The sequence below is a fragment of the Diorhabda carinulata genome, chromosome X (assembly GCF_026250575.1).
Source record: "Diorhabda carinulata isolate Delta chromosome X, icDioCari1.1, whole genome shotgun sequence".
Taxonomy (NCBI): domain Eukaryota; kingdom Metazoa; phylum Arthropoda; class Insecta; order Coleoptera; family Chrysomelidae; genus Diorhabda; species Diorhabda carinulata.
Genome location: NC_079472.1, coordinates 20,626,580 through 20,643,461, shown reverse-complemented (window position 1 = coordinate 20,643,461; position 16,882 = coordinate 20,626,580). Strand labels below are relative to the sequence as shown.

Genomic DNA, 16,882 nt, shown 5'->3' with positions numbered 1-16,882 from the left:
GCAAAAAGAATAAAGTTATCTTCCAATAGATTTCGAGGAAAAGGAAACCTATAATAAAAAAAATCTAATTAGTTTAACAACCTAAGTAAAAACAATTTACGAATATCAACGGGGGTCTAATAGAAGCAATGCGGTCTCGATGAACACATGAAGACGCTAGGTGTAGCAGAGGATGCAACGTGCATTTTCTACTGCGTAGAAGACGAAACCTCTATCCGCATTCTTTCCAAGTGAGATGTACTGCGAAACTCTAGAATACTACACCTTGGGACAAACTACAACTTGCACTTTCCGATAGATAAACTTTAAAAACCGAGCAAGAGAATGGGATACATTAGACATAATATTTTGAAACAAAATTAAGTTAAATGTGCTGGAGTTATTTGAATAAGTCAATTACATAAGGATATAATTGTATTTTTTAAAGGTTGCGAAATTAAGAATAAATAAAACATGCTACAAATATCCATATCTATATTTTATTGGTAGAGTCACGCCTCTCAGCTGTTCATGTGTAATTCTACAACTAAGCTGGGATTTTTATTTTCTCAATTACTTGAGATTTGTAGCTTGCTCAAAGCCATGCTTCAAATAACTAAACATTTGAGACTAAATTTAGTGATCTAGGAGATCGCACAACGATTTTTTTTATGTGTTATTTTTTTATGTATTATGTTTTGAATTTTTTAACGAGGCATATGTGAATAGTTATTATTATACTATACATTATTCAGTTCAATTCAATCATTTTTCCTCTAAAAAGGCTACAACGTTTGATCACAGAACATTGTTTATTTAACAAACTTGTGGTCTTGTTATGTCTCAGTTTTCGTTCACTTTTATCACGTTTCAGCTCCTCTACCGTTAACTAGCACAAATTAAAAGCACTCCGAAACATGTACAACATTTGTACAACGGTTAATGCGAATGTTATAATGTCACGCCAGGTATTTGTCTATTGGATTTATTTATCGTTTATTTTCTTGCTCTGATCGAGTCGGTATTTCATTCTTTGCTTGAGGTTGACGGATTGGCTTTTGTTGTAGTTTATCTTCATCTTTTACCCTTCGTCGATATCTTGATGTCTTTCAGAAAATGTTAGTTATCTAAGTTATTCTGCAATAATTGTCACAAGCACTTTCAGTTTTTGTAAATGATGGTATGACTACTACTAATATTCAATTGATTCTCTTCTTAAGCATGTTTGATGTCAGTTAATGTCTTTTTCTTCCAAATTCTGTTGCATTTCGGAGGTGATATTGACATCATCTGTAGTCTCTGCGGTTTTTAGTTTTGTATAGTATCTGTAACTTACCTCATTGTTACCAATTCGTTATCTTTGATGTCTTCTTCATTATTCGTCAATTCAGGATCTTCTAATAGTTTTTATTAGAATTACTCTTCACATCTAGTCATAATATCAATTTGTTATGTTTGTATCACAATTATGTTTTTTATAAATCTTGTATCCTTTTTATTATTTCCAGTTTCCAGTAGTTTAAAAAATCATTTTTGGTTTTTTTTACTTTGTACTTCTTACTACTGTAAATTCTTTAGATAACATTGGTTTTTCTTTATAATCATATTAAGTAACATAAATTAGTTTGTAATCAAAATATTTGAATATTGCTTAAAAAGTAATAAATACGATGAAGAAAATGTTTTTTCTACTTTTACCACTACATTATGGTTTTCTGGATGGATTTATCTGAAAATAAAATAAACTTATTTATCCACTCACAAAGTTTTCACGAAATTTGTCCAAAGCGTCAACATCTTTTTCATAGTTTTTCTATCTTCATCAGGAAACTGAGATAATGGTTCTGATACACCCTCTATTCCTCCAAACAAGTAGTGAAGATCTTCGGTATGACCAACATTATTTGCACCTGAAAGATTGATTGTACCAGTCAAACCGTAGACTTGGATAATTCTACTTTATAATAATATATTAGTTTTATATAATTTATTTCATACAAAAGTTACCTGGAAAAACTGGTAGATCCTGTACTCCCATTTGTCCTCTATAACTAAATTCATAGAAGTAGACTGGTGCTTTTTTCGAAACAAGAGCTGCGTGGTGGATGTTGGGTGTACTAAAAACATCTTCTCCGATATACTGAAAAATAATTTATTATGATATCAATTGAATTAATGGAAAATCCTAGATAACAAATTGGTACCAAACGTCAACGAAAATACACGAAATTATGCAAAAAATGAATTCAGCAAAGGTAGAGGTGTACAACATCACGTATTTACCATCAAATAAATCATAGATAAAGCTGGCCGCCGAAGTACAGATGCATTATTTGGATTTATTGATATGTAGAAAGCTTTCCACGGAGTACGGAGGGTAAAAATATGGGAAAGCTTAGAAAGAAGGAAAATAAATGTCGACTTACGAAATACAATCATGAGTTTATATAAAAAAAATGAAAATCACAGAAGGAGTAAGGCAAGGTGGGATATTGAGTTCATTGCTTTTCATCATATTTCCAGATGATATAATAAATATCTTCTCAGCCAATTCAAGGAAAATGTGCGATGGATGGAAAAATCTGAAAATAGGGAAAATTTCTGGAGAGGCCAGACAACAGCATACTGAAGCAGTTTGGTATGAGAATCAATATAGAAATGGCACTCGAACAACAAATGATAAACATAGAAATAATGAGAAATAAGATTAAAATGATGCGATCATAAACAACTGCCTCATAAATGAAAAAAAAGTCTCAAGAAATACAAAACTAAATGTTTATAAAGCAATTCACCGATTAAAATTAACCTACGGCTGTGAAGCGTGGATTCTTACTAAAAGATAAAAAAGTGCATTGCAAGCAGTAGAGATGAAATATTTGAGAGGTATAAGAAAAAACGTCTTTTATGGAATCCATTGAGCAAAGAAGTTGGTGGGGTCGTTTACAAAGAATGGAAGAGTCAAGACTAGTGAAGTGAGAATGGAAAGCAAAAGTAGGCAAAAAAAAAGGATGAGACCTAATGCGACATGGGGGACAAACTAATTAGTATTATACTTGAGGAAAGAGGCACAGCATAAAAAGAAGCAAAAATAACAGTTCTTAACAAAAAAGAATGGAGCAAATTCGTATATAGTACACAACTGTAAATACCACTATGTGGTATATGTAGAAAACAGTTTCCTAGACTAGAAATTGAGTATAAAAAACAGTATATAGATTGAGTTTGTAATTTTGAATAAATTTGTTGGCTAAAATTCCAATTTTTTTTTTGAAAAATGCATTAACAGAATCCCAAAGGATTGAGATCTGGGTATCTTGGGAGCTATACAATAGGCCTCTTTCTACAAATTCATTTGCCTGAAAAAACAGCATTATGCCTCTCTCTTTTTGAAAAATTAGTAATTACATAATACTGTCGAAACTTGTCAATTGTGGTGTTAATTCTTCTTGTAAGAATTTCAAAGGTGGTACTCCATTGACAGTATTATCAAATAATATTGGTTCGGTTACTTAGTTTCCACACAAAGGATTAACTTTTGTTATTCAATGAGGAATTCCCTTATCAACATGGATTCTCTTTCGACCAATATTGACATTTGTATTCTTGCTTTATCTCCATACCGATTTATCTATAAGATTTTAACTGTTTCTTTCAGTTGAATAAATCATCTGAACGATTTTTCCATAAAAAAATAAATTTGCTATTAATGATATTTTCAAAGTTTATGAATGGGTTTTTTATCATAATTTATTTTAAAACTTGATTAGATTATTATAATATAGAATAAAAAAATGGAGAACGACATGGAAGAAGATCATTTGGAAATTGCATCGAGAAAAAATACTGATGGAATGATTCAGATGAGGACAATGTCTTGTTATAGCTATGATATTGTACTTTAACATGAACTAGATATGTTTGAATTACCTTAATATAGGCTGCTGCGTCATCAGAGAAATTAGTTTTTGTATATACCTCCTTATATTCTTTAGCAGCTTGTGAGAGCTGTTCAGGACTGATATTGAGTCTTGGATGAACAGTTAGATTCAAATTTGAGTCTAGCATATTTTGAAAATATGCAAGCTGTTCATTCGTTAGAACTAAAAAAGATGGAAAAATAGTAAATATATTATAATAAAGTGATGTTTTCTTTGTTATCTTTTATTATTAAACAATATTATTAAAATAGATGTTCGTTCTATGAAAAATTTCCATTTTGAAGCAAATTTTTATAACAAAATATAACAAGCAACAACTGTAATGTACGAGCAGAGTAAACCCAAAAATAATAATTTTTTTAACGTAATCTTCTTTTAGTTCCGTACATTTTTAAGTTCAATACCCTTTTTATAATAAGAATCGACAAACTCCGCAAAACAGTTATATCACCCCTCTATTGTTAGAAAATCTTGGTTGCATGAGGTAGCAATTCAAACTTTATCTCATTAATTTTGGCCAATGCAATTACGGAAATGTGAGCTGTTTTGATGAAACAATACTTCGTTAGCCTTAGGGGTCATTTTTGCTTGATTTCTTCGTTCAAACATTGCAATAAGTTTATAGTTTTTACTTCTTCAAAGCCGACGCCATGAACTTGCCTAAAGATGGAACGGTCTTTACCTTCTTTAGAGCCGGTTTTCACTTTTCGGTTCATTGTTTTGATTGTTCTTTTGTTTCGGGTGTGAAGTGAAGAGCCCACTTTTATCCGTGGTTATGAAACGGAATAAATATTTGGCTTTATTTCTATGAAACATTGCCAAACACTTGATGGAAACATCTTCACTGCGCTGTTTTTGTTCCATTGTATGCAAACAAGGCACCTATCTTGCGCACAGCTGTCTCAAGTCCAAATTTTCAGTTAATATGCGACGTACCGCACTTTCTTATAAGCCTACTATGTCTGCTAGCTCGCGCACTTTTAGTCAACGATCATCAGTACCTCTTTACTTCGTTTAAACTCTGCTACCCAATATTCTACTATTAATAACAAGGAGCAGTCTCACTCAAAGGAGAATCATCTAGTTCAGCTTTTATATTGGTTGGGCTAAGACCTTTCACATAAAAGTATTGTACCACATAACGATAACCATTTTTTTCAAAATTAAAACATATGCTGTATAGATTGTTACACAGTTCCTTTTGGAGGTTTCTGCTTTTGTTTCGTAGTGTCTATTTTTACGTATTGTTATTTGTCATTAATTTTTGTTTATGTTTGTTGACTGTTATCTCTTGGACATCTATAAGTATCAATTATAACTGTTCATGAATATCGTTTCTAGTTGTTAAAATTAGTATTGGTCTCGAATCTACTATCTATTAACTGATAATTACTTTATGAATATACCTACATTGTAAAAAGTATACGGCTTCCTCAGAAGTAGTTCCAGTCATTAAAGGTACTTTATTATAATTTCCAGATAAAAGTGAATCCACCATTGGTTCAGTGATGAAAGAATTCGGAAAAGTGGGGTCCTCTATTACTGGCAACCAAATTGCTAAAGCTCCAATAGGATTTATGGTATGCCCCACATTTTGTATCTAGAAATTCCCCAATAACTTTTACACAGACATCAGAAATGGTTTGTAATTTTTCCCAAGTTCAATTCACCTTTATACATATAACTGGTATGCTTAAGACTTTTTACTTACAGGTGCAGCTTGTATCTTCTCAGCTGGTGTATCCATTAGCAGATTCAAAAGTGCTACAGAATCGTTAGAGTTAAAATTTGAATCCAATAATTTCCCCATTTTAAAAGCATATTCCCTTGGGGCGTCTTGATACGCAAAAGGAGAAACTGGCGAACCACTTTGTAAGATGTAAGCCCTAGCTAGTCCTGGACAATATTATGATATATATATATATATAAAAATAAAATAATGAGAACAAAAATGTAAATAGCTAAAATATTGGTACTCTTATTTATATTCTTTTAAAAACTTCATGAATCAAAGCAGTCCCTGTATTGTTTTCAACATAATATGATTCATGAAAATACCTTCAGTTCTTTTACTAAGCTGCATAAATCCAGCTGATGTAGCACCTGCGCTCTCACCAACTACAGTAATTTTATCGGCATCACCTCCAAATAGATTAATATTCTCGACTGTCCATTTCAGTGCATATAATTGGTCTTTGAGCCCTAAATTTCCTGGTATCACATCATCAGCTGTTGTTAAAAAACCTAAAAAGATTAACTTCTTTATTTGACCAAAGGAAAATATTGATTACAACGTGTTCTTACCGAAGGGTCCCAAGCGGTAATTGAAAGTCACAACAACAACGTCATAGTCCATAAAATACTTTGGTTCATGGTACTGTTTAGCACCAGAACCATAAAAAAATCCACCCCCATGGATGTAAAATAAAACAGGTAATGGTTGTTCCGACGTTCCAGGTTTCTGAAAGAGTTTACTCGAATTAAATAAATAAATTTATTTATTTATGCCAATTTAGTTTCTACCCAAGTTACTAAATTATTATTTATTGGTTGACTCTGGTTCTCAAGATCTACGATCATGTAGGAAAAGGACGAGGTAGCATTGACCGAAGAATATAAAACTGATTTTAGACAAGCATCAATCGCCAGTGATTGTAGATTTAAAAATTTTTAACTTTTTAATAGATTAACAAATCAAAATTGCTTGTGAGCCATTGTTAAGTCGAGGAAAAACTATTTTTTCACCATTATATACACTTACCAAAAATTTTTTTCAAGAATATATTGGCAAATTATTTTCTGGTCTGGGTAGAGAATACTTCAAAGCAAATAATGAATCAATCTGAACTATCAATAAGCGTTGCCTAGGATTTTTTTCTGAAATAACAAAGCTGAGGAATATGTAAAAATAATAGGCAAAATGATACAGAGTTTCCAAAGTCTATGATTACTATTATTTGGATAAATTTGTTGACAACCTAGAAAATGAGTAACAAAAAGAAATTATGGCAGACTCCTACTGGAGTTTAACTGCTTTTATTGAAAAGTCTGTAAAATGTCTTCTGTGTTTTATCTTTATAAATATAAGTCTGGCAAATTTACTATATAATTTTATGTTTATTCCATAACATTATCCTCAAGTGTTTCAATAAATTCAATTGGAGGTCAATTATTAAACTATATTATGTAATAAATCATACCAGTATCAATTTAATTACACTTACTTGAGGTGTGTATACATTCAGGTACAAACAATCTTCGGATATTGTCATGTCACTAGGTACATGCGTGAGAGCACTCTCATTTTTTTGCATACACACTTTTTTATTTATACACGTTTCTCTTATATCTGTCCACGGGGCAGGCGGTTGAGGCTCCTATAACGAATAAATTAAAGATACTACTAGATTAATTAGATACACTTTATGTGATAAAAGTATACTTTTTCTACATGTCTTGAGGGAATAAAGTATGTGTTTTATTACTCAGGGATAAACTATTTACTTTAATTCTCCGGGATTACATTTTATTGATAAAAATTATGTACAATACATTCCTTTTTTAAATTTGGTTAAGCTGGTGTTGGTTTTGTTTTGATATTCAAGTCAGCTATATCTACTATATATACTTCAGACTAATGTTATAATCCTACGACAAATTATAGCTTTCCTGTTGATGAGGCGAAAAACTTTTTATCTCGAATTAATAAGTAGATAATAAGTCCCTAGATTTATTATTTACTATTTTACCTTTGTTTTTAAAATAAGAAGAATGAAACTAAATGAAATTGAATTAGTAAATTAAAAAAAAATCTTACTTTAAATCTTAATTTGTCAATAGGTGGCGCTGCATATGGTATTTCTTGGAACGAATAGTATTCTTTGCCATTACCACTTATTGAAGTTATCCCGTCAATTGTTCCTTGTGGCAACTTAACTAGTATAGCGTCACATATATACTGGAAAATAATTGAATCGAATTAAAAGGAAAACGAGCCAAATCTAGTGGATTTAACTGAATCGCTATATATTATCTAGTTCCACCACCGTTTAAATTAATCAACAGTAAATCCAATCATGTACAAAAAAGGAGACAAAAATATTGTAATAAATCTTTGATGATCGAATTACTCGGTTACGTTAAGATAAAATATTTGATAACGCCATCCGTTCTTAATAGCTTATGAATATTCTAAATAAAAACTTGTGAAAAAAAGAGCAATAATTTTAGAAATCAAAAGTTTCGCAAAAAAGGAATGATGAAAAAAGCAGTCATGGTCTAAGATCCCACCGCTTGATCTTGTAGGTTGCGTTGTAAAAATTAGCCGCAATTACCTGTAATTAATTTTAATGTCATTAATATACTAATATGACTTGCAGCTATATGTTTTTTCAGTCAATCTTACAGCATTTGAAGGAAAATGATGTCACAAATAAAAAAAAATGGTTGCCAGCTCTCAGTCGGCCGTAGCAATAGGGTTGCCAGATGTAAACAGGTATATAATTGTTAATTAACTGCATTCACCAGTTTGTTTTAGAATTTTTATGCAAAATTTTAGTTTTATACACAATAAACATTAAAATCCATGGTTGCCAGTGGCGCAATGGCCGCAAACAGAGGTTGCCATGATTTTTGTGAACGACTTTCGCTCCAAGTAAGTGGAAGCGCAAGAGAGAAGATGCACGCATTGTTACGTGCTGATAATAATAGTATAAAGTTGTGAAAATTATGTTTTCACTTATTATTTATTAAACATAAATTTTTGGACATAATGAAATGAAACTACGAAATGCCTAAACTGCACATACCCTGTATAAGTGTCGCAGCTGCCAAGCTTTGTCCTTATTCATCGCACGTAACAATGCGTGCGCTCTCTTGCGCTTCCACTTACTTGGAGCCGTTCACAAAAATAATAACAACCTCTGTGTGCGCCATTGTGCAATTGGCAACCATGGATTTTCATGTTCAATGTATATAAAACTTAATTAACAATAAAAAAACTGGCAACCCTAATGCTGCGGCCGATTGAGAGCTGGCAACCATTTTTATTTTGATTTGTACATCATTTTCTTTCAAATACTGTAAGATTGACTGAAAAAACATATAGCTGCAAATCATATTAGTATATTAATGATATTAAAATTCATCACAGGTAATTGCGGCTAATTTTTACAACGCAACCTATCCTTAATCCATTCCATACATCCTCAAGATTCCTTTAAAATTAATTTCATAAACAAAACAGATACCTGCAATCACCATCAACAAAAAGAAAAAAGAATTTCCAGTAGAAACTTAGAAGGGTTATTTCACTGGAGATATGCTTGCCTTCAAACATTTTAAATTAAATCAGTATGAAAACAAATGAACGAAAATAATAATATTTAGATTTGGTTGTGTAAGTACGAGTAACTTTGGTTTAGATTAGTTGTGGTTTACTCGGAGGGCTGTGGTATCTATTCAAATCGTTGAACACCTTCTAATCTTTTTCCCTTTAATAGCTTATTTTTAAGGATTTACAACCTACAATAAAGTTTTTTAATCTCCCTATTTCTACTTCCGCTATTTTTTCCAGGTAATCTACTCTCAGCACTTGATGTCATGTATCTATCAAGACAAGATATCGGCAAAAGAAACGCTTGATCGTCTCTTCTTTCTCCCTAAACTAGATGCAAAAGTTGCCTGTTGTCACTCACAATTTCTGGAGTATTTTACCAATTTTGCAATGTCCAGTGATGTCTCCAGTTCTGAATTGAGTGAATTTATCATCGTTTTTGTTGTCTCTTAATACATCCTAGATCTAGTCGATTTGGATATCATGCATCACTTTCCTTTGACCATACATCACGATTTATAATCCTGATGACTTTGATTTCTGTGTTTCTAAGCATATTTTAACAGTTTCATTGGTAGTGCGACTGTCAGTTTTTCTGATAATAACGTTAAATCAGTTATATTTTATAAAATTATACATGTTCCAAAGTAGTAACAATTGAAATGTCCTCCAAATAGCTTCATGATAACTAGTCATACATGGTAATCTTTTGAATGCGGTTTTGAGTTACTTGATACCATGTATTTTACTATTTTCTTCTCATGAAGGTGAAAACGGACTTTTTAAAATGAGATATTTTCATATGAAATAGTCATAAATTTATGGCGTTGGTTTGAAATCACCTCCGATTACCCAATTTCGCGTTGAGAGTCTAAGAAACATATTATCTGGGTATTCTAAAAAAAGAAAAATGGAACACTTGGACTACGATAATCCAAAAAGGTAGTTTCTGGCCACATTATCATGTAATAATTCTTTTTGTTCACTTTTTGAAGATTAATCGATATCAGTTAATAAGTAATAGTTTTAGAACCGGGGAGCAAAACTCATTTTTTTCATGTACAATTTTTGGTGTCCAATTACACGAATGTGTAATTGGACAGAAAGAATATCTGCATAATCAATGCGGTAACTGGTGAGTTGAGTTCGATAATAAAAATAATAAATCAGTCTACTCAGCCCCCGCGACCCTCAGACTCAATCCCTTTAAGGGACTAGATAAACAAATGTTAACTTTCTTCCCTGTCATTTGTCGTAGTAGTAGCTTTTCAGTTTTTTTCCTTTTAACTATCATTATTTATGCATTATTATTATCATTATCTAACTAACCAAAAATGTAAATACACTCGGTACACTCGGTATAATAAAGTACGTCATTATTGATACAGTTCAAAGTTTCTTTGAACTGCTTTTTTATTGACCTTCAATGTTATTTCCACAATTTAATTGATGTATCTAGAGGTACAGAAAATTTTGAATTATTTTGCAACCAATTACATGTATGCATATCAGTATATTATGTAATAACATTCAAAATTATTTGTAATATCAGCTTGGTCTAATTTTAAATCGGCAATGATTAAGTGAGAATTTTTGGGAGTTGCCGCTTCATTTGATATTATTTTTAATATTTGATATGCAGTTTGTCAAAAAATATTTGTTTACATAAAATATCTCGTTTCAAAATATATGAAAATTCCTTGTCCACAAATGTATGCCTTCTAAAAGCTTTTCTCACGTGTTCAAATTAAAATAATAATTGCATCCAAATGTTGTTGATTTTAGGTCCCTTCTTCTGTTTTATAATTAGTTTTTTTAATAATTTTTGGAAGGAAGATAGAATTTGACATTTCGACTTTTCTTTAAGCCTTTATCAATATATGATAATGACACTGACAATTTCCATATTTATATTAATCAATAGATCACCTACATCATGAACATCAAAATAAGAATAAAATCAAAATAGAAAATGTTGTAATAAGAAAAATTAAGTCCTTACATCTCAAATATGTAGCAGTACTTAATCAATCAAATTATTTGTAGTTTTATTGGAATTTATCAAATAGAGCTATAAATTTTACTTAAATTATTTTGGTCTTTTTTATCATTTATAGCTTTTTCGTTTTTATGAATGTGTGTGTTAGATTCCGTTCCAAGAATTTTTGAATCTTTACAATTGAATTCATGATTTTTTTGATATTTCATGGTTCGTTAACGCAGTTTAATTTTTTTTATCGTATTGATGACCTTTTAGTCTATTTTCTAAATACTGAGATGTTTGCCCTATGTAGACAGCGTCACAATTAGTAAAAGGCACTTGATATATAATATTACTTCTTTTGTTTTTATGGTTAGGTTTTTTGGTGTCTTAGATTTCAATTTAGTGAAATATTTGGATAACGTTTTATTTCCTTTGACTTAAACTAATATCATATTTATTAAAATAATTTGATAGTTGTTGGGAAAGTCCTTGTACATATGGTAAGGAAAAATGTTTTATGTTTTGATGTTTCGTTTCTGTTTTGTTTTTTAATTGATTTTAGTGTCTATTTATCCTTTTCTTGAATATGTGTTGTTTATCATTTTTTCCGGATAATTATTTTCTTTCTATACAGTTTTTGCTTTTTGAATGGCTAAGCATCTAAATTCGGGTTCTGATATTTGGGTAGATCTATCAGCCAAACTTATTATCCCTGATCTTTTTTGTGACATAGGACAACATGAAGTTTTCTATGATAAGAATTGAATTTTTCACCAATTCACCATTTGCTGAACACCATATATAAATTTTTATCAAGGTTTTCACACATTTTGAAAGCTGTAAGTGTTATTTGTCCAAATCCCAAAAATATTAGACCTGATTTACTTAAACTTTGAAATATAATTTTTTTAGTGGAGGCATGCGTCCAAAAATTACGAAAATGTGTGAAATAATTAAAAAATGGTGGACTTCAGGCATACTGTGCCTGTTATATTGAAATTTCGCGTGGATTCCAAAAACTTAATTAAAACCATAGCATTTTGTTTAAAATAACGAAATTCCTGTCTTGTAATTTCTCTTCCGTAGTTTCTTCATATAACACCCTTGCATTTATCCCGGCTAAATCCAATATATTAACAGCAACGATGCCGTTGCAATTCTACGTTCAACCCTCCATTTTGTCTAATATCTAATTATTCCAAAAATATAAATAGTTTTATTAAGTAATCAATATATGATCGAATTTAAAATCTATGACCTTTGATATTTCCACTAAATCGTCGAAGTATTTCGAAAGTTTTATACGTTGGGGTTGACTTTCCACGTATATCCAAATAGTTTGGTATAAAATATTTAACCATATATTTTTATAACTATAAGTTAATAACTGAGACTAAATGGTAGGGCCACAGCTCCTCAACTAGGCATCTGTTGAGCAACGTGTTGCAAGATCAAGTATACAAATAGTTGAGGTTTCTCAAACCATGCCAAACTCAGTATGAATGAATTATTTGCATTATGTAAACTACATTTACAATCATCTGTTCACGTATTTTTTGAAAGATTGATGAGTTATCAATATATCACATTGATTTGTGGAATGAAAACAAGTTCACCTTCGCCGAAAAAATTTAAGATTCAACTTTCAATAGCGAAGGTCATGGTAACCGTATTTTGGGATGTCGAAAGCGTAATTTTATTTGGTTAAATGCAAAAACGAGTCATCATAAAAGGTATTTTTGATGCAAATTTAGTTTCAAAATAACGTAAGGCGTTAAAAGAAAAACGTCACAAGTAATTGCGCTCTTGCATCACGATAACGCCCCCAATTATAGGCTTGGAATTATAGCAGCCGCAATAGTTCAGGTAGATTTAGATTTCGTTATTGATATATCATATTCTTTAGATTTGGTCTCAAGCGATTATCGGCTGTTTCTAAAACTAAAATAATAATTGCATGCTAAACGATTAACTTAAGGGATAGCTTGAACAATTTTTTTTCGAGACGCATTTGAAATGATAGAAAATCGATGAGACTAATGTATTAACCTTAATTGAGTGTATTTTTGATGATAAAAATATTATATTTGCCAATTTTTTTGTCGTGACTGGTTCTGAGCATAAGAATAAGTCCTCGTAAAATTGAGTTTTAATATATCCTGTCCCCAAATATGTAAGCCACATTATTTTACATTTTCCCTACTATCAAAATCTTGTACATATATACTTTCTCTCAAAAAATTCGCTCAGTTTTTATAGAGTATAACCTATATATTCAATATTTTAAATAAAACTGAAATATAGACACTGGGACTATAATTTAGATAAATAATTTTAATAAATAAGTCATTTCCATTCTGATAAGTAGGTAATTTTTTGAAATTTCACTGTAATATTTAAACCTAGTGTGTTGCCACAAATACGAGAATGATCCCAGAAATAGTTGTCCCGACTTAGAGATGGCCAGAAATTTTGAAGAAAATCCATAAAGCGGTTCCATATGATCGTCGACTGAAAGTACACGAGCTAGCAGACATAGTAGGAATTTCAAAAAGTGCGATACATTCATATTAACTGAAAATTTGAACATAAGAAAGCTGTGCGTTGCCGCGTTTGGTCACAATGGAACAAAAACAGCGTCGTAAAGATGTTTCCATCGAGTGGCAATGTTTCACAGAAATAAAGCCGAATTTTTGCGAGGTTTTATAACAATGGATGAAACGTGGGTCCATCAATTTTCTCCATATTTAGCACTTAGCCCAGACTTAAAAAAGTGGTCAAAGATTTTCCAACAATGAAGAGATGATGTTAGTGGTTATTTTGAGGAGCTTGACGTTAGAAAGGGTATCTAAATGATTGAACATCGCTAGGAAAAGTATGAGGAACTGAAAGAAGATTAACTAAATCTATTTTTTTCCAAAATTTTTGGGTTTTATGTATTGGGCCAGGTACTTCTGGGAGCATCCTCGTATAGTTAAAACTGATTCAAAATTGGTTTCAGCTCAAATCTCCGCGTTAATTGATTTCCACCTAAATCTACGATTGAAATATGCATAAAAAACAAAAGCATTACTCTGTATATATTAATGAACACGCGCTATGTATTCTATCTTGAAGGCCGACTATATTTACAACCCGTGTTTGATGAATTAATTATTTGAAATAATCACAATAAACGTGCAGTTTAACAAGTAATTGGGTTAAGAAATCAATTTTCGAAGAGAAACTTCAGAAATATACCAAGAAGGTTTTTTTTTAATTTAAAATTGTTAATTTATAACATTGAGTTCGTTTAAATTAAATTATATTTCAAGTGACTGTATGAGACATGGAAACGAAATGCATAAAAATGAACGACAAAAATGTTTTACAATTTGTTAATGAAAATGAAAAAGAACTTACCAGAATCCATACAGTGAAGAAAGTTAAACAAAAACGTGAAATTTACGAAAGCATTGCGAAGTCGAAACGAATAAAATAATAATTATATTCTAAAATATTTCTTATTAGGTTTTATATGAAAACCAGTAGGAACAATTAAATTAGCAATAAGTTTCTAGATATGTTTTTGATTGTACAGTAAGAAATTTTCAAAAGCAGGATATTTTAAATTTAAAAAACCATATTAGAAAAACCATGTTATTGTAATAAAATTAAAATAACGTCTGAAATAAGAAATTCTGCTAAAATCATTAATTGCATCAAGAATCGGAAAACACATTATCACACCTCCGCCCAATCTTATCTGACGTGTAGAACTCAAATTTCAGAAAATAAAAATTTAAGAATGCCTATAACCTATTTCTCACCTACGAGGGTGAGGGTGAGGGTGAATTAAAATTGGTAATACTGTTCGGGAAGGTTCAGAATTACGAACAAAAGAATAAGGTTCACGGGTTGAACCTAGTTAAAAATTCTCGACGTTTCAGCTCCCACTTTGGAGCCATTTTCAAGAGAAGGTTGGAGATAGGGTGATTATACGTTCATTGGTAAGAAGTGATCGGATTCCGTGGTCTCAATCTGCCTACTCCACGCAACGAATCACCCCTTTATTTCGGTTGATTCCAAGGCCTCAATCTGCCTACTCCTTGGAATTTTACCGAGGAAATGAAAATCTGAAATAAAAAATTATAAAATGATTAAAATATTTTAATCATTTTATAGATAGTGCTCAAAATAGAGTTTATTTTTTTTATCTAAAATTAGATGAAAGCCGAGCTGGATCAAGGCACGACACTTGAGACCTTGATCGAGGCAATGTTTAGCTCTCAAGATAAATTGAATGCAACGACAACCTTCGCCACAAAAATCCTCTAGGATCCGCGATCTGCACTAATTAGAGTTTTCCTGTACTCTTCAGAAAAAAATTTTCTAATTTTCATGCGCTCGCAAAGGACTAACCAAGGGTATTTTTTCAATATTCCTGTTATCCCCATACTGGGGTGAATCGAGATGAATCATATTACATTTTACACATGTACTGTTTTCTACTCAATTTATTGAAAATATTATAAATTAAGGCGATTATTTTTCTTTCTCTGCAGCTATTGGTTTTGGGAGAAAAATTTAAGAATAAAAAATATTTTTAAATAAAACATGGATTTTGATTTATAATTTTATTTCATTAAACTTCATCTTGGAAAAAGTTTTGATATGAAATGAATTGAGGGTTGGTAATTTCGCCCCCGCATAATGAAATAGGAATATTGATAAAATACCTTTAGTTAGTTCTTTGCAAGCGCACGAAAATTACAGAATTCCAAGTTTCTAGCATTAATAAAATTTTAGAAAAAAAAAATGAAAACTCAATTTCAGTCACTACTTTTTAAGGGGGGTATAGAAAATTTTGCTATAGCAAGGACCTATCTTAATTTCATACGAGCCAACACCCCGTAAAATGATAATAAATATATATTATTTTAGATCAATAGTTTAATATTCATTTAATAAATAAGAATTTTTTCCTTCAATTTTTTATTTCTTAGACCTTTTGATATATTAATGCATTTAAATGTTCTTAATTTTTGGTCTCTTCTGTTTAAAAATTAGTTTTTTTTGATAATTTTCAAAACAAAGATAAATTTCGACGTTTCGACTTTTTGTTTTAATTATTAGATTATTAGATCTTTTTTTATCATTTACAGCTTTTTGATTAGCATTTGATATTTGGTTACGGAAAACGGAATCTAATACACGAAAAAAGGAATTTTTAGAAATGATTCACATTCATAAGAATGAAAAAGCTATAAATGATAAAAAAGATCTAAATAATTTAAGCGAAATTTGTAAATTCTAATAAAACTACAAATAATCAAATTGATTACTGCTATTTATTTATAATAAAGGGACCAAGGAAAAATTGATTTTTCTTATTAAAACAAAGTTCTAAGTTGATTTCATCCTTATTTTGATATTCATGATGAATGTGATCTATTGGTCAATATAAATAAGCAAATTGTCAGTGTCAATATCATATTTTGATGAAGACTTAAAGAAAAGTCGAAACGTCAAATTTTATCTTTGTTCAAAAAATTATCAAAAAAAAACTAATTTGAATACAGAAGAGACCTAGAATCAAAAACATTTAGATGCATTAATAATGTTTTTATACTAATGTTGTAGATGAAAATAATATTTAAGGCC

The 16,882-nt window shown here is 30.7% G+C and overlaps 1 protein-coding gene across 1 annotated transcript in view; it reads right to left on the bottom strand.

Moving 5' to 3' along the window:
- The window catches only part of LOC130902367 (uncharacterized), a 34,389-nt gene that overhangs the window by 17,162 nt on the left and 345 nt on the right, over positions 1 to 16,882 (bottom strand). The window contains exons 2-10 of the mRNA XM_057814463.1: positions 7,738 to 7,878; positions 7,145 to 7,297; positions 6,225 to 6,381; positions 5,979 to 6,164; positions 5,632 to 5,816; positions 5,331 to 5,520; positions 3,910 to 4,082; positions 1,987 to 2,119; positions 1,742 to 1,889 (exon numbers count right to left, since the gene is read on the bottom strand). Of these exons, the coding sequence (XP_057670446.1) occupies positions 1,742 to 1,889; positions 1,987 to 2,119; positions 3,910 to 4,082; positions 5,331 to 5,520; positions 5,632 to 5,816; positions 5,979 to 6,164; positions 6,225 to 6,381; positions 7,145 to 7,297; positions 7,738 to 7,878 (1,466 nt within the window). The remainder of the gene's footprint in view (positions 1 to 1,741; positions 1,890 to 1,986; positions 2,120 to 3,909; positions 4,083 to 5,330; positions 5,521 to 5,631; positions 5,817 to 5,978; positions 6,165 to 6,224; positions 6,382 to 7,144; positions 7,298 to 7,737; positions 7,879 to 16,882) is intronic.